Below are 21,061 nucleotides of genomic sequence, written 5' to 3' on the forward strand. Positions count from 1 at the left end.
CATACAATTTTGAGGCTGAAGCATTGGGTATGGGTTTAGAAAATCTAGGAGAATTCATAAAATAAACAGACTCTTAGAGTCTTCAGGGACCAGGGAGATGAAGGATGTAACGGAGATGAAGGATGTAACCTTCTCCCAGCGCAGGACCTCCTGTGCCTGTCATGCTAGGAGAGGGGAGCCTCTCATGCACAACAGAGCCCATTTCTGGTCAGAGCAGCTCAACTGGCTCCATTTGCTTCTAAATCGGGGCCTCTGGAACTTCTCAGGAGGGCCCTGCAGAAATTGGAAGTTGGCAATGTGGCGTCTTCTTCTTTCTTCCAGGATTTACCAACTGGCTCCTGAACGCTGAGGCGCCACGTGGACATCTTCAGTTGGGTACCAGCTCAGCTTAAAGCTTGACTCCTGGGGAGGTGGAGATTAGGCGTTTGGGTATCGGGCTGTGTGTTCCGAGGGTGATTTAACTGCCTCTGGAACTTGAGGCTGTTGCAGAAAATACCCAAGCGGCGGGTAGAACTGGGATCTTTTCACTGAAATCCACAGGGGCCATGAGAAAGGCTGTCATTGGCCAGGCTCCCAAGCCATTCAAACAAGGGGAAAGGTGGGGGTACAAACCCCGCCCAAGCCCCAGACAGGTGGAGTTGGCACCAAGGACTTCTGGTCAACCGCAGGACAGCGGGCCAGGCAACTCAAAGGGTGCAGGAGCGAAGTGGCCCTCTCCAGCCGCGCTCTGCACCTCCGCGGCCCACGCCTCCAGGGAATCCGGGTCGGAATTAGGGTTCAGGTGGGGAGCAGACGCGGGAAGAAGCACGAGCGGTGGAGGAAGAGTCCAGAGAGTTTAAACCCGGGAGGAGGGGCGCAGCGTCTTGGGGCCGAGCGGATTTTGCCCTGTGCGTCCAGCGCACGGGCTTCAGAGCCCGGAGCGGCGCCTTCAGAGCCCGGAGCGCGGCGTCGTCTCGGAGGGGGCGCAGTGGCCCCCGGCACCCGCCCCTCGCCCAGCAGCGTCAAGGAAGGGTCTCAGGTCAAGGACGCGGATCTGCGGCCATGGCCGAGGCCGCGGAGCCGGAAGGGGGCGCCCCGGGTGCCCAGGGACTGCCCGAGGGTCCGGCGCTTCTCGGGGAGAGACTAGGCGATCCGGGGGCCGCGGGCCCGAAGGAGGAGCGGGAGGAGGCCAGCGAGGGCGCCGCGGAGGCGCCGAGGGGCGAGCCGGCGGGCGCAGCCGCGACGGCCGCGGTGAAGGAGGGAGAGGGAGCGGGGCCGCACGGAGAGCACGCGGGTGAGCTGGCGCCGGGCGCGGGAGGTGACCCGGGGGCCGAGACGCGGGGCGCGAGGGGAGCGCAGGGCGAGGCAGAGGCCGAGGAGGGTGTCCCGGGGGGCACCGAGGCCCCTCAGGGAGGGGAAGAAGCGAGCGGCGCGGAGCAGGTGGCGGAGGCGAGCCCCGGGCGCGGCGCGCAGGGCGAGGGCCCGGAGGAGGCTCAGGGGGAGCCCGGGGACCCCGTGGCCCCAGAGGCGGAGGAGGAGGCGGAGCGCGGGCCGGAGGAGCCGGGAGGCAGTGCGCCCGGAGCTCCGGGGGACAGCATGGACGCCGAGGGGCCGGTACCGGACAGGATGGACGCCGAGAGGCGGGCGGGAAGGGCGCACGGGGCTGAGGGTGAGCCCCGGGAGGGAGGGGACAGCAGCCCACAGCCCCAGGCCGAGGCGATTGAGGCCGCAGCGGCGGAAAGCGAGGAGTGCAGCCCCGGGGAGCTTGCGGCGGAGCCTCGGGGTGCAGCGGCCGGGGCCGCGGAGGAGGCGGGGGCCCCGGAGGGAGCGGAGTCGGAGGAAATGGCCCCCGGGGACGGGAGGGCAGACACCGGCGAGGACGGGGACCAGGGTGGGCTCCAGGAGGAGATGGAGGAGGCAGAGGAGGAGAGGCGAGAGCGGGGCCCGGAGGGGCCAGGCGAGGATGCTGCAGCCCGGGGCGAGAAGGAGCCCCCCGAGGGCAGCGCGGATGGCGAGGCGGCCACGCCAGAGGGGTCCGCGGAGCCGGAGCCCGAGCTCAGCAACCACCTGGCGGAGGAGGGCAGCGCAGAGGGCGGCGACGAGACGGCGCGGGTGAACGGCGGCGGGGAGGACGGCGAGGCGTCGGAGGAGGGGGCCCCGGGGCAGGAGCACGACATCACCCTCTTCGTGAAGGTAAAGCTCGCTTCCCCTAACTCTTAGGACGCCCCCTCCCATCCTTAGCCTTGGTCTTCTCAGATCCGAGACAGTCAGGGACGGTGCCCTTGGCGTCCTGATGTCACTTCTATTCACAGGAGGGAGGTGGGACAGCCTGGGTTTCATGGAGAAGAGTTAAAGGAGCGCTTTGGAGAGGGTATGACGGTTTGGAAGCAAAGAAGTTGGGGTGGGGGTGGTGGAAAGTGGGGATGTGCAAGGGCCAGCATTCCACTGTCCTTTGTCCTGAAAATCCTAACTGGCCCCTCTAGTCAGGAAGTTATTAAAGCATGAACTTTAAAAAAAAACAAAAAGCGACACGCCCTATTGATGTTCAGAGCAATTTCTGCCAAAGGAAGCGCTAATACTTGAAGTGAAAAAACGCAAACAGGTAGGTTGTAATGTGAGCAATGTCCCTGGGACTCGAATCCCCAAGGCCCAGAGTTGGCCAATGTTTTCAGCTCCAAAAACGTATCCTATTTTGGTAGACTCGACATGTTTGGGAGGAAAGTGGAAGTTTATTTAAATATTATAATATTTAGTGAAGATTTTAACATTTATTTTGGAAGAATACAGAATGCTGGTAACTTGAACATTATCTGCCTTGATGTCCTATTTTCAATCTTACTTCAAATGGGAAGAGAGCAATGATTTTGTTAAAGAATCTGTGGAATCATGACTGAGGAAGTATTGAGTTTAAATAGGTGTTTCTACAAGGCATGAAACATAAGGGACAAGGTCCAGCAGCAGCTCACACAAGGATCTTTGTTAAAAAAGGCCCTTTCCGCAGACCTTTGGCCAGATCGGGAAAACAGCAGATAATAAGGTCAAGAATGTGCATTGCATGTTGAATCATAATCCTTCCAAAATACTTGCAGGCTTATAGAAGCCAGTTATGACCTAAACCTCCTTGACTGAAATGTAAGCAAATTCTAATAAGCAGAAAACGAAATGTTCCCAAAGTGATTAACCTCAGAATTTCAAGAATTGTTTGGGTGGCAAAGGAGTTAGAGAAGAAAGGGCGCGCATTTCTTCGCTGGTGAAAAGGCTGTTCTGAGCAATTTTTAAGACCCTGAGACATTTTGATTATGTGTTGGGACATAACCTGGGGATACGACCCCCAGGAGGGTCACTGCGAACTGGAAGTCTGCAGGGGAGATAAGGGAGAGAGAAAGCTGAGCACAGCGATGCTGTGTGTGCCCCCAGTCTGCTCCTTGGTTTAGGAAATTTCCCATTGCTCTGTGTGCATGGCTACATGATTCCAGCCTCTTGTTGCAGTTTTGAAACATAGCTTCTTAACTAGTCTCTCTGCTTCCATTCTCAGCTCTCTCTCATCTACTCCCTTCCTAATAGCAAGTGAGGTAGGAAAAAGAGATCTGATTGTTTTGCTTCGTAGTGTAAAATTCTTCAGTTGTTTATTGCAGAATTTCAGATAAATCCACACTCCTTAACCAGGCCACAAGACTCTTCATGGTGTTATTCCTGCCTCCTTGGTGTTGCCTCGGTGTCCCCACATTTTGTCACCCATGGTACTGCTATGCCAGCGTAGTGAACTACTTACTGTTCCTTGAGAGAACCACATTCTTTTCTGTCTTGAAATTTTTTAAGTGCTATACTCTCTGCCTGAATCGAGTTTCTTCCCCCTCGCTCCTCTCCCTGCCCCCTGCCTGGTTATCTACCATGTGTGCAAGATTCAGCAGGGGCATCATCTCCTCTGGGGAGCCTTTTCCAACCCCAGTCTGGGTTGGATGTCCCTCTGCTGAAGCTCCACTAACACACTCTGCATGCTTTCTCTCTTCCCTTGACTGCGTGAAATTCATCTTATATTTCCGATGTGGAGCACAGGTCTGGAATGGGATGAAACTTTGAATGGGTGGCTGCCTGCATGAGAGAGCATACTGTGGTGATCAATAGCACAGACATTAGAGCCAGTGGGTCTGGGATCAAATCCTGGCTCTGCTACTTTCTTGCTGGGTGACCTTGGGCAAGTTACTTAACCTTTCTGTGCCTTTGTTGCTCATGGATAAAATGGGGACAATAATAGTATCTACCCAGTGAGATTGTTGTGGGGATCCAAGAATTAGATTGCATAAAGCCCTGAGAACTCGCTTGAAATAAACATAAGTGTGAGTTCTTATTATTACATCTGTTCAGCTCTCATAAACTTTCATTGATTTTGCATAGAAACAATAGCCTTCCTATTTCATTCTGGCCATTTTATTATTTTTTTTTTAGGGCAAATCCCTCTAGGTACCTAATTACCTCCATTCTCTGGGGATAAGAATGTTATGAAAAGTAAAAAGTTGTTTTCTCAGATTCTGCTCAGGTGCAGTTCATGTAGGCAGAGGCAAGGGGCATGTCGTGGACAGCATATCCAGAATGCTTTACTCTGAGGATTGGCTTGGTGCTCAGTTGTTGTCTTTTATTTTTCTTTAAGGAAATAAACAGATCTCCAAATAGCGAGATTGGTTTTCAAGCAACTACTGCATGAATCGGCTTTTGAGGGCTACTTAAGATGTGCCTCATAGGATTGTTAAGCATCTCACTTTCTTCTTACCCTACTAATGATTCTCATTAAAACCAAAACAGGGTGGCATAGTGGTTAAATTCCCGTGCTCCGCTTTGGCAGCCCAGGGTTCACAGGTTCAGATCCTGGGCGTGGACCGACATACCACTCATCAAGCCATGCTGTGGCAGTGACCCACGTACGAAATAGAGGAAGATGGGCACAGATAGTGGCTCAGGGCTGGTCTTCCTCAAGCAAAAAGAGGAAGATTGGCAACAGGTGTTAGCTCAGGGCCAACCTTCCTTACCAAAAACAAACAAACAAACAAACAAAAGACCTCAAAGCAAATATCAAGCAAAAATCCTTTAGACTGTTACATCTTTTGAGTTTGTAATACCTGATTTAAAATCTTTGAATTGGTTAAAATAAGATTTCTTTGCCAGATTAGCCTTTTCTATGTTCCTTCTTAGGGCTCCACTTTATTTGGACACTGTATTCCATAGTGGGCATCTGACCTCCTGGGTTTTGTAAACACGTCAAGGCAAGTGTGTCATGGTGGGTTTTCTTGCCGACGCTGGAGCGTAGGAGCATAGGATTCACAGATCTGTTCTTTTTTTTGGTGAGGAAGATTGCCCCTGAGCTAACACCTGTTGCCAATCCTCCTCTTATTGCTTGAGGAAGATTGGGCTTGAGCTAACATCCGTGACCATCTACCTAAATTTTGTATGTAGGACGCCACCACAGCATGGCTTGATGAGCAGTGTGTAGGTCCGTGCCCGGGATCAGAACCCGTGAACCCCAGGCCGCAGAACCACAGTGTGCGAACTTAACCACTGTGCCACCGGGCTGACTCCCACAGAACTGTTCTTTGAGAAGAGTGCTGCAGTGTTCTTCCAAACATTCCTCTAGCCTTCATATGACAGCCTAGTAAACACAGTTTTAAATTAATTAGCACATATTCTATTTGTGAGCTTTTAACTTTTATTACATTTCCTCCTATTTTTTTAAAAATAAACATATTGGTTACAAATATACCGGAAAGTAATGACCTACGACCCAGTAACACGTAATAATAAAATCTGCTTCTAATTTTGGCCACCTGATGGTTTATATTCCCCATCTTTTTGAGAGTTGTCCTCTTCTTAATTTGTCGTTTTATTTTATTCTATAAGTAAGCAGGAATGTATTCTTGGATGTAAAAGAGCCAGGAACATCTAGAACAGGCCAAGGAAAACCTCCTTGAATTATTGTGTGGTAAATTAATTGCTGATCATGTTAATTTTTGTTTTCTCAAAGAAGTGTTAATTACTTGTCATCAAATTATAGGGTAACCCTGCAATATATTTAGTAAGACAGAGTCTTTTCTTCTTTACTCATAACAACAAAGGGTAACAACATAATAACATAGTAACAACAAACGACAGACAAAATACCAACAACAATGGGTAAATTAAGCACTTTAGCAGCTGAGGGGATTTCGTGAGCAAGGAGGTCTCACTTAACAGGTTTCGTTCTCCTAATCCCGCCTGTATATTTTCAAGCAGGGTCTAGCTGTGGGATAGTCTGAGATATGGATTTCCTGGCAAGTTTCACATGACTTAAAAAAACCTCCTGTAACCAGTGAAGAATCCTGGGCCAGAGTCTAAGAATTTCATAAATTATGTTTTGGACACCATACATTTAACTATGAACACGCAGCTCCTGCCGAGCTGGACAACTTGCATTGGCCATCACGTTTGGGTTCTCCAGAGAGGTGAAATTGATGATAGAAGAAAGTAAAGGACACGGCCTTTGAATAAGCATTGTCACCCCCCCAAATAAATAAATAGAAAAATTGAGCTGCCCAAGCATTTCCACACTGTGTGGAGGGATGGGAGGGGGCTGGGAACATGTGGGGAGCAGCATCTAATTGACTCCTGGTAGACCAGTAGTCACTCTGGCTCTCTGGCACTCTGGCTCTCTGTGCACACTTTCCCTGGAGAGAGCATGTTGGGACCTGTTCTCTGGGGCTTGGTCTTCGAGGAGCTTGAAAGGGAGATGTTATTTTCATAACTATGGGTGGACTATGTGTTCTGAAGGGAAATGAGCAAAGCTGCATTTCTGCGACTTCCTTCTCCCTGAAAAATAACATTTTTTTGGTAATTTGTTTTCTGATTCTCTTATACCACTGGCTCACAAATTACATACAGGAAATCAGTACAGGGTTGGTTGGAGTGGAAACCGAGGTAGAATATCATGTTTTGCTCACCTCTTACACACATGGGCACGCACACGCACACTGGGGGTAGTCACCACGCTGACTGAGACCCACATTGTGATCGCCTCTCCGTGTGGCATCCTCACTGCCTGGCACGGCAGTGGCTTGTGGGAGGCCCTCTATCAATGCTTTTTGGTAATGATAGGTAGATAGCCAGATGGATGGGTGATTGATTCAATCACTGACTCAGCTAGTGAGAACCTGGGTTCTCAGCTAGTGAGAACCTGGACACAAGCCCTGTTCTCCACTGTCCCAGTCCAGTGTCCCTTGTGAAAGGGCCAGAGCCACTCTTCTCCATGAAGACATCTTGATATGGGGCTACAAGACGCTGGAATCCTGTCGGGCCTGTGGGAACTTGTGGCTCTGCCCTGCCGTGTGTGCAGATGCTACGGCTCCTGCCCCTACCCGGGCTGGCGGACCGTGTGCTCTGGACTCATAGGAGTAAGTGAGAAACCGTGCTTCACCTTCAGCATGAGCTCCTCCTCCTCACAGCGGGTCTCCTTTATATCCTCGGTCTCACGTGGCCAGCTCTTCTCTATTAGGGCCACTCAGATATCCTGCCTCCTTGCGTATCTAAGATCCACAGGAAACCTTCAAAAACACCACACTGCGTTCTTCAAGCATATAAATTTACCCCGTTGTTTCAGAGACACAGAAAAATAAAACCTAGAATTTGAAGGAATGTGTAAAATCCAAACTGACCCATGCTTTAAGTTCAAGTGGGCCACAGTGGTATAGATTAATCCATTAACTCAGTACATGTGGATTTATCACCTACTGAGTGTCAGGCACTGTGCTAGAGGCTGGGGACACAGTGCTCAGCAAGACTGACTGGGTCCCTGCCCTCATGGGGCTTACCATCTAGCACAGAAGACAATGTGTTATATCAAGTGTGTGGACGTCTCCACTGGGCTGAAAGCTTGCAGTGGCAGGGACCATACAGGTTTTGCTCATCATTCTTCTTTCAGTCCCCAGCACAGGGTCTGGCACGTGATAAGCACCCAGTGAATGCTGGTGGTAAGGGAAGGAGGGAGCGAGGATGAGTAGGACGCTGTAGGAGTATGTAGCAGGAGGACCTGCAGATACAGTGGTAGTCACCAAAGAGTTAATGATTTAATTGCATTTGGGGAGACATAGAGCATGGGACCCTCTGGTAATCCCTAGTACAAATTCTTCAAGATTTTCTAAGATAGGCTGGCTTTGCTCTAGCCACTCTCTGAGCTCCTGTGACATTCAACAAAGATAAGTTTTCTCTGAGAATTGGGGAGGTGGATGTTTTCATCTCCTAAACTCCTCCTTTTCCATCATTAATTTTCTCTGCTCTTTTTCTGATAGAGCACTGATTCATAAACCGGGGTCTGTATCTGGGCACAGTTGGGAGGAGATGTTTTCTGATACAGACAGCTTCTGAAAGACGTCACCGTGTTTTCTGGCAACCCATTCTTCTCCCCACAGGGAGACAGTATCCAATTCCATTTCTAGCTGGAGTCCATAAAGTCTAAAGTATTTACTATTGGGCCTTTTAAAAAAAATGTTTGCTGACCCCTAGCTTAAACCTACTTTGATTCATCACCTGGGGCTAGATAAATTGCCATCCACTCAAAATTGAGGTTTTATTTAGCAAGGAAGGTGAATGGCTGTTGAGTAAAGAGTCAGCAGTGTCTATCACAGTAAAAAATATTTAAGACAATAAACATCTTATATATTGTTAGAAATGTTTTTTGCCTGTGAAATCCATAATCTTGATTTAGGTAAGGTTGAAATAACATAGAGATTAAACATATTTATGCACAGTTTGGTCACTGATGTAGTCCACGGGATTCTTTTTTTTTCTTTTTTCTTTCTTTTTTTTCTGTGTGAAGAAGATTAGCCCTGAGCTAACATCCGATGCCTAACACCATAGCTAACACCACTACGCACCGGGCGGGCCCCTCCATGGGATTCTTTTGTAAAATGTACTTAATGATTTTTTTTAAAAAAGATAATACATTAGGATGAAAAAAGATTTATAAATACAAACAGATGTAATATAATGAAAAGTAAGTCTTCTTCCACCCTGAGGCCCAGCCTCTCAGTTTTTCGCCCTGGAGACAGCTACTAAATATCTTCCCTGAGGTATTCTGTGCATATTGAAGAGTATATATAAATATCCTCATTGTATTAGTTATCTATTGCTGTGTCAAAAATTACCCCAAGACTGGACCAGCCCGGTGGCATAGTGATTAAGTTCACAACCTCTGCTTCAGCGGCCCAGGGTTTGCAGGTTCAGATCCTGGGCACAGACCTATGCACCACTCATCAAGCCATGCTGTGGCGGTGTCCCACATATAAAGAAGAGAAAGATGGGCATGGATGTTAGCCCAGGGCCAATCTTCCTCAGCAAATAAGAGAAGGACTGGCAACAGATGTTAGCTCAGGGCTAATCTTCCTCACACACACACACACACACACACACACACGCAAAATTACCCTAAGACTTAGCACCTTAAAACAACAAACATTTATTATTCACAGTTTCTCTGTGTCAGGAATTTGGGAGCAGCTTAGTTGGGTAGTTGTGGTTCATGAGGTTGCAGTCAAGATGCTTGCCAGGGCTGTGGTCTCATCTGAAGGATTGACTGGGGCTGGAGAATTCACTTCCAAGATGGCTAACTCACATTTTTGTTGGCAAGATGTTCACATCCTCACCACTCAGACTCTCCCCAGAGGGGTGCTTTAGTGTCCTCACAACATGGCATCTGGCTTTCCCCAGAGCAAGGATTCAAGAGAGAAGAAGCCATAATACCTTTTATAACCCAGTGTTACAGGCTACACAGTCACTTCTGCCTTATTGTGTTCACCAAGTCCAGCTCTCAAGGACAGTAGAATTAAGCTCCACTTTTTAAAGAGAAAGTAAAAGAATTAGTGGACATATTTTTAAAAATACCATATCCACTTTTTTGTGTGTGTGTGAGGAAGATTAGCCCTGAGCTAACATCCGTTGCCAATCTTCCTCTTTTTGCTGAGGAAGATTGGCCCTGGGCTGATATCTGTGCCCAACTTTCTCTACTTTATATGGGACGCCACCACAGCATGGCTTGACAAGCAGTGCGTCAGTGCACGCTTGTGATCCTAACCTGCGAACCCTGGGCCCCAGAAGCAGAGCACGTGTACTTAACCACTGTGCTGCTGGCCGGCCCCCTACTTTTTTTCTTTTTTAATAAAAAGTAGTACACTGGAAATACATCGGGTTATATCTTGCTTTCTTAACAGCATATCTTAGAAATCATTCTGTATTGGTGTCTGTAGCTCTCTCACAGTCTTGTTAAAAATTTCATGGTTTTCTAGGGGTGGTTCTCTACAATCAGTTTCCACAGATGGATGTTTAGGTAGTTTCCTCTTTTTGATATATTAAATGATGCTGTAGTGAATATCCCTCCACAGATGTACAATCATACATGGAAACTAAACCCTTAGAAATAGTATTTCCAGGGGAAAGGTTATGCCTATTTAGGATTTTGATAACCTTTATCGAATTTCCTCTTCAAAGAGGTTATACAAATAATGCTCCCCTAACACTATATGAGTGTTGCCTCTCCAACTTTCCCTGCTCGGTGTATTACACAACTTTTTGAATCTAAGTGATGAAGAAGGATGCCCACTGTCATGTAGTTCACCTCTCCTTTAGTATGTGTGAGATTGAGTATACTTTTATATATTTAAAAACTGCTAGTATCTGTTTTATGTGCATTGGCTTTTTACGTCCTTGGTCCATTTTTTCAAATTGCCTTTGGCTTTATCCTTCCTGATTTTTATATTAAGGAAATTAGACCTTTGTCTGTCATATGAGTTGCATATATTTTTATGGGACAGTTTTGACTATTCGTACTGGAATAATTTATGCTTTTAGTCTTAGTAATTCTTGTAACTGATGCATGGGAAAACAAATCATAGGCTGATAGCACTCTTAGAAACTTCCACTTTATTTACTGGAATCTTTAAGTGCTCCGTTTTACTTTATATTCTATAACTTCCTAAATCCTGAGGGATTAGGTATTTCAAGTCTTGCCTCTCTCCCTTTCTTTTTAATTAGCAGGTTACATTTTATGAAGCACGTGCCCTTTCAGGATCAAACTCTTTCTTACATTTAAGAATTGCTGTTCAAAACAAAGTTTAAAATGTATAGACAACAGGATCATTTCACACTGACACTGCTCCATCTGAAAATATAAGATACCTCACTTTGATCTTGGCTTGTCATCTACCGAAATGAATTTGATTCCCACAAATAAAAACCATCGTGAAAAGTAATCATCTGTGATGACGTGATATCAAAATATTGTTCCAAGGTTGTGTCTCCTTAGAACCAGCCAGATGTTCTATTTATGCTCCCAGCTGTTGAAAGAATTGACCAAAATTTATAGAGAATGATGACAAATCCTATTTGTAGAGGTCCCGTAGCTATAGGAAGCCAACCTATAGCTATGTTTACTAAGTGAGAGGGGGAACTGAAATACACAGATATCAAAAGTTGTTTGGAAAGATAATTTTGAAACCGCTGAGAGAGTAGCTCCATGGAGAGACACAGACCATGTTGATATATACTCAGTCTGCAAGGATAAGTCTAATCTTATATATGCATGCAAGAAATAATCAGATTAAAAAAAGTCTCTAATTCTAGATTTTTACTAGATATATCGACTCTACCCCCACCTCCCTGTTTCTCTTCCCTTCTGTGCTTGGTCATCCACGTGAAAGTTGAGTCTCTTGATGTGCAGAGAAGTCTTCCAAACTGCGGAGTGGTGTTTTGGACCCAAGTGGCTATTTAAAGCAAATATTTATTACCCATCACATATCAGACATTGTTCTTGGGGCTGGGGGTACAACAGTGACAAACAGTGACAAACACAGCTCATGTTTTTCTGGAGCCTTCAGCCTAGAGAGTGATCCAGAAGGAAACAATTACAATACCGTGTGAGGAAGGGAGCCCGGGGGTTGCTGAGACAGGTGGAAAGAGCAGAGTGGCAGGCTGGGCAGCGACCACCATAAAGGGCAGATTTGGCATCTGGATCTCTGACAGCGAGGGCCCCGCCCTTCTGCCTTATTCCCCTCTATTTGGCAGATTGTGCTTGTACAATGGATGATAAATGAAAGATGGCAACGTAAAAGCACGGCTACTATATCGAGTGGAAAGAATTGGGTGCGTCAGTTTTTAATGATCTATTTTGCAGAATGTAAATTTTATAAACCTATAAATTCTTTCCATCTAAGCCAGCAATGCCTCACCAGTCAGACTGCATTTACAGACATTGGTTTTTGTCTGAGCACAGACCTTGAACAGCTATTAAAGTGCTGTGCATGTTGAAAATCATTTTTACTTTTCCATTTCTATGGCAAGCGACTATAGTAAGGAATACAGTTGAAGACCAAAATGGAGGAGAGTGACAAAGGTCGCTCAGTGGTGTTCAGCTGGTGGACGGGCTGGTCAGAGGGGTCCAAGACAGCTTCACACACTTCTCTGGTATCTTGGCAAGGTGGCTGGAAGGTGGACTCAGTTGGGATTACCCATCACATATCAGACATTGTTCTTGGGGTTGGGGATACAACATGGGATTGTCAAATGGAGCACCTACAGGTAGTCCCTCCAGCATGGTGGCCTCGAGATATTCACTGAACAAGGCAGAAGCTGCACAGCCTTTTATAATGAAAACTACACAGCATCACCCCCACCATGTTCTACTCATGAGCAGGTAGTCACAAAGTCGGGCCAGATTCAGGGGGAGGAGAATTAGAGCACACTTCTCAGTGGGAGGATGGTCAAAGAATTTTCAGCCATCTTGAATCCACCACATTATATGATTTCAGGGTGTACTGAAATGCTCAAATCATTTCTTTATAGATCCAGTTCCTTACTGACTTGAACTGGTTTAAGAAAATTTTAGCAGTGCCCAAGAGCAAGTTATTTTTTTTGTATTCATTGATTGGCAGAGCAATGTATCTACAGTACTCACTACAGCAAATCTCAATACCGTATAACTACCATGTAAACTCTAGTTCACAAGCGAAGAGGGCCTTGAGCTGTGATCTGGGCCGCTCCATATGCCCTTTCTATAGTCATTTCTTTGTCATGTCTGAGACGCAGCCACTTATTCTTACAAAGGAGAAGCAATACCGGGCTGGTTAGGTAGACACTAGTCTCAGTGCCCCCTTTTTGTTTCTGAGTGTGCGAGTTCAGAGCTGTCCTGGAGAAGCGAGAGAGTTGGGTCCCCTTTTATAAGCCTATGGGATTCTGCCTTCTGGCCAGCGTGACTTTCCGCTGGCGAGGGGGGCCAGCTGCTGGGGGAGGAGAAAGCCTGGGCCCATTCTGCCTGAGGCTTTATGTTTGTATTTTTCTTACCTTCCTGGGGCTTAGGATGCTCCAGTCTGTCAGGAAGAACCTCATTATGACCCCTAGCAGTCCCCCTGTGGTGCCCCTGGCCACCTCTAGGCACAGTGGGGTGGGGGGACGAGGAATCAGGACTCTTCCCTGGGTGGAGGCACACAAGGGGTCTGATGGGGCCCTCAGGACAGTGGCCGCGTGCACGTCTCAGACATCCAGTATATCACAGCCGTCATGTGCTCTGAAGGCCACAGGGAGTAAAGGTGTTATTGGTCTGGAGATCCAGGGCCACCAGGCTTTCTCCCTAAATGAGGAATATTAACACTTTTTTGGTGCCGTTGGTGTCAAGGCCTTGGAGGCAGTGAGTTCAAAGAATCTTGGAAAGACTTAATCTCTCCCCCAACTTTGCTCCCTTTATTTGAACTCTAGGCCAGATACCTTCAGTTCAACTCCCATAAATGGTCAGACTGGGTGAAGTTTTGCGTTGCTCTCAATGGCTTCTTGTGTCGTTTAACTCTCCAAACAGAGAATTCTCTGCTTAAGAAAACTCAGAGGTATTAACACATCAGCCAAGGAGGGGGGCCTTTTTTGTTATCTGCCATTTTAACCAATATATTATGATTCTTTGCATCACAAACAGCAGCTATAAAGTAAGATTGCTCTGTCGCTCTCCAGATATTGAGATTGGCTGTGGTGAGTACTGCAGATACGTTACTCTGCCCATCAGTGAGTACAAAAAAATAACTCCACTGCTTTTAGGCACTGCTAATATTTTCCTAAACAAATTCAAGTTAGTAAAGAACTGGATCTTTCAATAAATGATTTGAGCATTTCAGTACACCCTGAAATCATATAATGTGGTGGATTCAAGATGGCTGCAAATTCTTTGATCCTACTTCCATCGAGAAGTGTGCTCTGATTCTCCTCCCCCTGAATCTGGCCCAACTTTGTGACTACTTGGTCACCAGTAGAACATGGTGGGGGTGATGCTGTGTAGTTTTCATTTTAAAAGGCTGTGCAGCTTCTCCCTTGTTCAGTGACCATCTCGAGGCCACCATGCTGGAGGGGCTACCTGTAGGTGCTCCATTTGGCGATCCCAGCTGAGCCCACCTTCCGGCCACCCTGCCACGATACTAGACAAGTCTGTGTGAAGCTATCTTGGACCCTTTAGATCAGCCCATCCACCAACTGAACACCACTAGTGACCCTTGTTAATGTCACATGGACTGGAAGGACCACCTAGTCAAGCCTTGTCCAAATTCCTGACTCACAAAATCATGAGATATAATAAAACAGACACTTTGGGCTGCTGAAGTTGGGGTAATTTGTTACTCAGCAATAGGTAGCTGGGGCACGTGGCTTATGTCTCTTCTAAGCTGGTGAAATCCGTGTAGGTGGAAAGACAGGGCCTGGGTGAGAGGTACGGAGCATTTTAAAGCAGGTCTGGGAGGGGGCAGTGCAAACGGAAGGAGGGCTCCGTGTGGCCAGTTCTTCCATTCGGTGGGTGCATTCTTCCCCCTTGAGTCATATAGGGATTGGAATACTCTTGGTCATTCAAGAATGTACACCACTAGAGTATATAAAATCAGGCTGCACCCTTAAGCAGGTTTTCCAGAACAAGATGTTCCTTTGTTGTAATAATTCCCTGTGAGAATATTACAAGGAAATAAGCTTTTCATCTCCATGTAAAAGCCTTAGTTGGTATCAGGCCATAGTATTAAATAAGGATTAAAAATAGCCCTGGCATTTTTAACGCATAATTCGTATATGAAGATAAAGAGCCAGTTCCCTTTCGTTCTTCCGCGTACTTCTTATGACTCGGTTCCACCCACTGGGACAATGGACACTAACATAACTAAGCCTCTGGTCAGAATTTAAAGCTAAGAGCAATATGGTTCAATGATTAAGCTGTGTGGGTCCAGGGGGGTCAGCCACTTAATCCATCTAACAGTACATCGATTGTTAGGACAGTTGAAAAGAGTAAATACTATGTATATTCGGGAACATATTTAGGATTAATAGGCTTTTTGAAAAGTTCAGATCTATGCTTCAAAGTTTTAAGATCTAAAATATATTTCTTAGGACCTAGGTGTATTAATGAATGAACTTGTTCTTAAGTTCTAAGGATATGGAAGAGTGAGAAGCATATTTCAAGATAGAGCATAATCTAATCTGAGGAACCTAATAAACACATTTGACTGATAACGTGCAGACAGTGAGCCCAGCTCTCCACTCCACTGGGGATAGACGGCCTAAACCATTGACTGGATGTGTAAGCAAAGTCGATCTGGAAAGTGCTATCAACTGTGTGGGCTTTCATTTGTTTAAGAAAAAAATACTAAATTTTCCTTTTCTAAACTAGGCCTTGCTACAATTACGATACATTTTTCCTTTACAAGCTTACAAGAAATGTGATGGGTAATATTTGTGTCACAGGATATGCCAGTATAATAACAATATTCGATGCTAACAGAGAGATGAAAATGAAGGGCATGACACCCTTTCCCTCCACTCCTCCTAAAGGTGGTAAAAAAGATCTATTGGTTTGATTCTTATTCTGCAAGGAGCCTCATTTCTGGCACTGGGTTTTGTTGGTTGCTGGCTATTTTGTTGCTCCACCAGAGGGCAGAAGAGGGACGATAAGGGGCCCAAGGACAGGGGGCCTGCTGGGTGGTTTCCTGTCTAGTTAGGGTTTTCTTTGCCTTGCAGAAAAAGTAAAGAAACTGAGAAGCCCCACAGACGGTCTGCACTGCACAGTAGTCATGGCGATGGTACCTCTGGAATCACTGGGCTTTTCCCTGCAGGCAGCCAGGCACAGCCCTTCCTGTTGACCTAGGCAGTTACCCTGCACTGTAATCGGTGGTAATAACAGGCGTCCAGCAGGGCACGGTCTGGCTGTCTGCTCTCTTCCCCATGGGCCTCGTCCCTCCCAACTGCAGGGTGGCCTGCTCCGCTGCCCCACGGGGCTCCATCCTGCACCGGACCAAGAGGTGGGGATAAGACCAGTGAGGATTCCTACTTTGCTGGCACAAACTATATAGGAAGAAGAAGGCAATGCTGAGCTGAGAAAAGCTCGGGCAGAGGGTGCAGGGAGAGAGATTATCGGATCTCAGGAAGTGGCCTATCTCATGACTGTGATGCGATAAGAACGGTTTCCCTCAGTCTCTAAGGGAGACTCACAAGTAGAAATTCCAGAATTTGAGCAGGGGGATCAGATTCTGACGGCTGCAATGTCAGAATCTCCCCAAAGAGAAAAGCTTTCCTGCATTCCTTCCCCCTTACAGAAATTGTGAAATTAGTTAAGAACTGAGTACATTAGGGACTAGCACTCTCTGTCACGTTTCTATTGGTTTTCCTTTATGTCATCTCTGTCACCTGTTTAAGTGGTTTGTATATTCTGTAGAATACTTTATTGTTCATAGGACACTCCTCCCCCAATTTTGTGGTTGATTGGGCATTTCCATAAAAGTTGTTCCTTTAGCTCTTGGCAAAGGAAACAATCTTCTGTTGCATCATTGTTTCCATGGGAAAATCAGTTAATATATCAATTCAACTCACATATCTTTCCCAGAATTGAAGTCTCCTTATTAAGAATGTCCTTCCCCTAAAGGATATCAGTGGATGATATTTCAGTAACAGAATTTGTTTTTTTAATCTGCAGCCCAGGTTTCCAGAACTAGAAGGCTATGGCATACCTTATTTTGGTGAATTAGGTGAATTAGCTTTTCAAGGTTTGTAGGGTATTTTTTATTAAGTTCTTACTTCCTGCACCAAGAGGATCTGAATACAAAATGCATCTGAATGCAAAAAAAAAAAAAAAAAAAAAAAAAAGCCAAGAGTTAAAAATCCCCTGAAATTATTCAACTTATTCACAGAGAATAATGTGTGATGTGAGTTTTGGCTCTGTATTTCTCCAACACTATCCACTGTAGGTGGGATTCTAGAATGTTCTCAACACTACTGTTACCTGAAACCGGGTTAGGAATAGGGTGAAGTGTGTGAAACTCTGGAAGCCGACTCTTCTCCAGGTGGGCCTCTCCTCTCGCCCCACCGTCTCTGTCTCCTGGACCTTGAAGACGTGTTGACACATCAGGGACACTGTTTCTGTTCACAGTGTGGTGGAGTGATTGATGTGTTTTGGGGATCATTGATCGATTGACTCATGTATTCATTCATTGATTCAGCAAGGATTATTAAGCATCCCAAATTCCATAAAAGAAAATCTTTGATGATTTTTGCACAGTTTTGTCTTTCAGAATGAGGTTTTGTGTTTCTTCATTTGGGGCACCCAACATTTTGTGCTGTTTTTACCCTTTTGTCTTATTTTGTCGAGTAGACCTTGATCAAATAGACTCACAGATGAGACAGTGCTGAACCAGGCCGTCCTCAGCCCCCTCTTCTCCTGGTGTTGTTGAGGGTCTCTGTGACCCGGGTCCTGCAGATGGTGTGGATTTGGACGGAGACGGGGTCCAGGGAACCAGAGCAGGTCGGTTTAGATGGTGCCCAAGGGTGGGCTGGGCAAGCTGAGGCATGTAGCCCACTCAGGGTCAGAAACACCTAAGACCCAGCAAGCCCTTCCTCCGCCCTTTAAATCCCCTGAGTGCTCTCGTTTTCATATCCACGTGGATGTCTTTAATTCAGCAACAAGTGAATGAAAGCCATCACAGAGGAGTGAAAATAAGGCATTGGCTTTTATTCCAATACGGCCTTTCTTTCCAATAACTCGAAGCACTTTTATGAAGTTGCCTTCATTGTGGGGTGGAACAGCTCGCTCATGCTTCAGAGGGAGAGCAAAGGGCCTGCTCTGTCATCCTTCCCTTGCCTGAGGGAGCGTTTGCCCGCACCCCCATCTCTGCAGCCCACATCTCCCTTGTTTCTTCCACGTGGGAGAGGCAGAGCCTAGAGAAGGGTCTGGATTTCTGGGCTCTCCAGCTCCTCTTCAGTTTCCCGCTCCTGCAGTGGTCGTGGTCAGACCCATGCTGAGGAGGAAGTTGTCAATACTCGACTCACAACCCCACACAGGTGTGTGGCAAAGAGTTTGTCCCAGAGAAGCCCAGGTTAAGTGCTATTAGCAAGGACATGGCTGCAGAGTGATGTTTTCCTTTGGGGATTGGGAGGTGGGTGCAAAACAAAACCAGAGACAGCTTCCAAGGTCTTTATGTTTCAGAGCGCATACCTTGCATCATGCCATCCATTCTGACTATTACTTTTTATTATCATTTTCTGCCGATTCTTATCTGGTCCCCTTTCTTATATGGAAGGGGCTCTAGCATGGTTGTCATTTGTTGTGTTAAGGGGTTTGAAATTCTTCTTCCTTCTTCTGAGCACTGTCTGGGGCTGGGTTGATGTTGGTGTCGCTTGGTATGCTTGGCACAACTCCGGGGGGCACTAACTCCCCAGCATAGACTGGAATATGAACGTGCCCATGACGTTGCACAATACGGCAGTCCAGGGCCTTCTCTAGGGACTGTGGCTGCTGGAGAGTTTTCATCTGGGTTCACTTTCTTAGGTTTGGCAAAAGCTTTCAGACAACTCCTTGTGTCGGCTCCGATGTTTCCTTGAATGCTGTATCGTTTTTGATTCACCTTCAACACAGCGTGAAATGATGCTCCTTCTCTACCACATACCATCCGAAGAGATGCTCACATCGCCTTTTACAAACCATCCTTGTTCTGGCTCTCCAGTCTTGAGGCCAGACAAGTTTCTACTTCCTTATTCCATGAAAGACTGTCCCATTATTTCCCGAGCCTATTTCCTATACAAGAATCACGGGAGCTTCTTGGGGGCTTCCAGCAGGGGCATCCAGACCCTTGTATGCTCCCAAACCAAGGGCGGACCTCCTGGGGGCGAGGGCGGGGTGGGGGGCTTCTCTAATCCTGCTCACAGCTTATGGTGGGTGAGGGAGGAACACTGCCTGGATATCCTCTGGTGATTGGTGGCGTCCCCCAAATCCCAGCCAGATTATCTTCACATTCCAGTTTCTTCCTGAAATAGAGACCACTTATCTTTCCTATTTAATTACGTACAGGCTCCCTAGTGTAAAATATTTTCAAGTTATTCTATACATAAAGTATTATTTTGTTGCCTCATCTCTGAATTCCAGTTTTCCAAGCCTTACTTTGCTTTGCTCCTCAACATAAACCTGAAATATGGCCATTCTTAAGGAACTGGACTTGCCTAGATTGGATTTAGGATAATAAATGAGCATCTTTAGAAAACCCCAGCCTCTCCTTGTGTGGTGTTGGCGGGTCCAGAGTCTCCAGGAGGAAGATGAAGTGAGTCATTGCCCTGACACTGGATTGCAGTGGCCACAGTATGATTTCCAACAAATGAGGGACACAGGTTTCCTGGCCACTTGGCATAACTGCCTCTTTTGAAAACAGGAGCCTTGGGATGGTTTGCTCTTCAACTGGTTTGTGGACGACTATGTGAAGCCTATCTCAGGCTCACTATGGTTTTTGAACTAATGGGTCAGGGTTAGGGCATCCTGAAACAGGATAGGGTCGCCTCCTTCTCTTTTCCCAGGAGAGGAGGTGGGGAGGCAGTTACAATATTTGCCAAAAAAACCATGTGGCGCAGAAAAGACTTCCTTATAACAAAGCCAGGGCGTTGGCCTGCACCTTGGCCAGCCAGTTTGGTGCTTTTCCTAGTTTGGAGAGCAGCTGATGCCCTTGGCCTTAGGCCACAGACCTTCCCTGTTGCATACGTCAAGCCAGGCCATAGAATGTAATCCTCTAACTAACAGTGGGTAATGGGGGAAGGTAAAGCTTCCAGATAATCCTGTAATGTCTGAAGTCTCCTAAATCTCTGTTTAAATTGCTCACATCTCCAGGGTGTTGTTACATGTCTCTGCTCACTGACAAAGAACTTTCCCCTTTAGCACATTAATTATCCGTGACCTAGGAACCCCTGACCTTGTAAAGATTCAGAGACTACAAGGAAATGCAAAATGAAATCTAATTGTTATCATTGGAGTAGTTACCCTCTCCAGCATAGTTCCAGAAAATTTTGTGATTTTCCTAAACTCCACACTTTTTTTAATTCCGACTCTGAATTTCTTGCTTTTGAAGCTTAAAGCCAACTTTCCTATTTTATACATAATATGATTTTATGTACTCCTGGTTGAGTCTTCTGTCTCCTTTCACCAGTGCAAAATGACAGGCTGGTTTGAATCCAAAGCTTGTGAAATCTGAGGTTTCAGTTTAGTAATGCAGGCTTAGCTTCAACTCTCAGTGGCTGGGAAAAAAGGGAACATCAGGGGAAATTAGCAAGAGGATGTAGCTTAGGTTTTCTCAACATGAAGATATAGGGCAAAGTGTACTAAATTTGCATTTAAGTAAAAAAATACCATCCCACTCTAATGTTGATCTGGCTTTGCTGTCCCATCGTGAATTATGCGATCGCCTCTCTCCTTCACAAGTTTTATTTGTGCTGGGAGCTGTTCATTTGTTTGCTATTCTTGTTGAAGTTGCAAAAGCCATTCAGGGATAATTCCATTATTCTATTAAGCAAGACAACTTCAGGAGAAATGGATTACCTAATTGACTAGAAATAGCTCTGTTCTATTTGTCCTTTAAAATCAAGCAAAAATTTTCAGTGAACGTGTCATCCATGAGATCTAGTACAAACTTTAATTTAGAAAACCAAAACTACTTGGTACCCTACGTTCCTATTTTTCAGTATACCAGGTGATTTAATTTTAGATTTTGAATATCTTTCATAGCTATAGTGACCAGCTGTAGTAATTAAT

At 46.2% G+C, this 21,061-nt stretch overlaps 1 protein-coding gene across 1 annotated transcript in view; it reads left to right on the plus strand.

Annotated features, from left to right (window-relative positions):
* Nucleotides 1-921: 921 nt before the first annotated feature.
* Nucleotides 922-21,061, plus strand: part of CLIC6 (chloride intracellular channel 6) — a 43,979-nt gene continuing 23,839 nt past the window's right edge. Inside the window, exon 1 of the mRNA XM_058523058.1 lies at nt 922-2,172. Coding sequence (XP_058379041.1) covers nt 1,042-2,172 — 1,131 coding nt within the window. The 5' untranslated portion in view covers nt 922-1,041. The remainder of the gene's footprint in view (nt 2,173-21,061) is intronic.

Source organism: Diceros bicornis, chromosome 27 (assembly GCF_020826845.1).
Source record: "Diceros bicornis minor isolate mBicDic1 chromosome 27, mDicBic1.mat.cur, whole genome shotgun sequence".
NCBI lineage: Eukaryota > Metazoa > Chordata > Mammalia > Perissodactyla > Rhinocerotidae > Diceros > Diceros bicornis.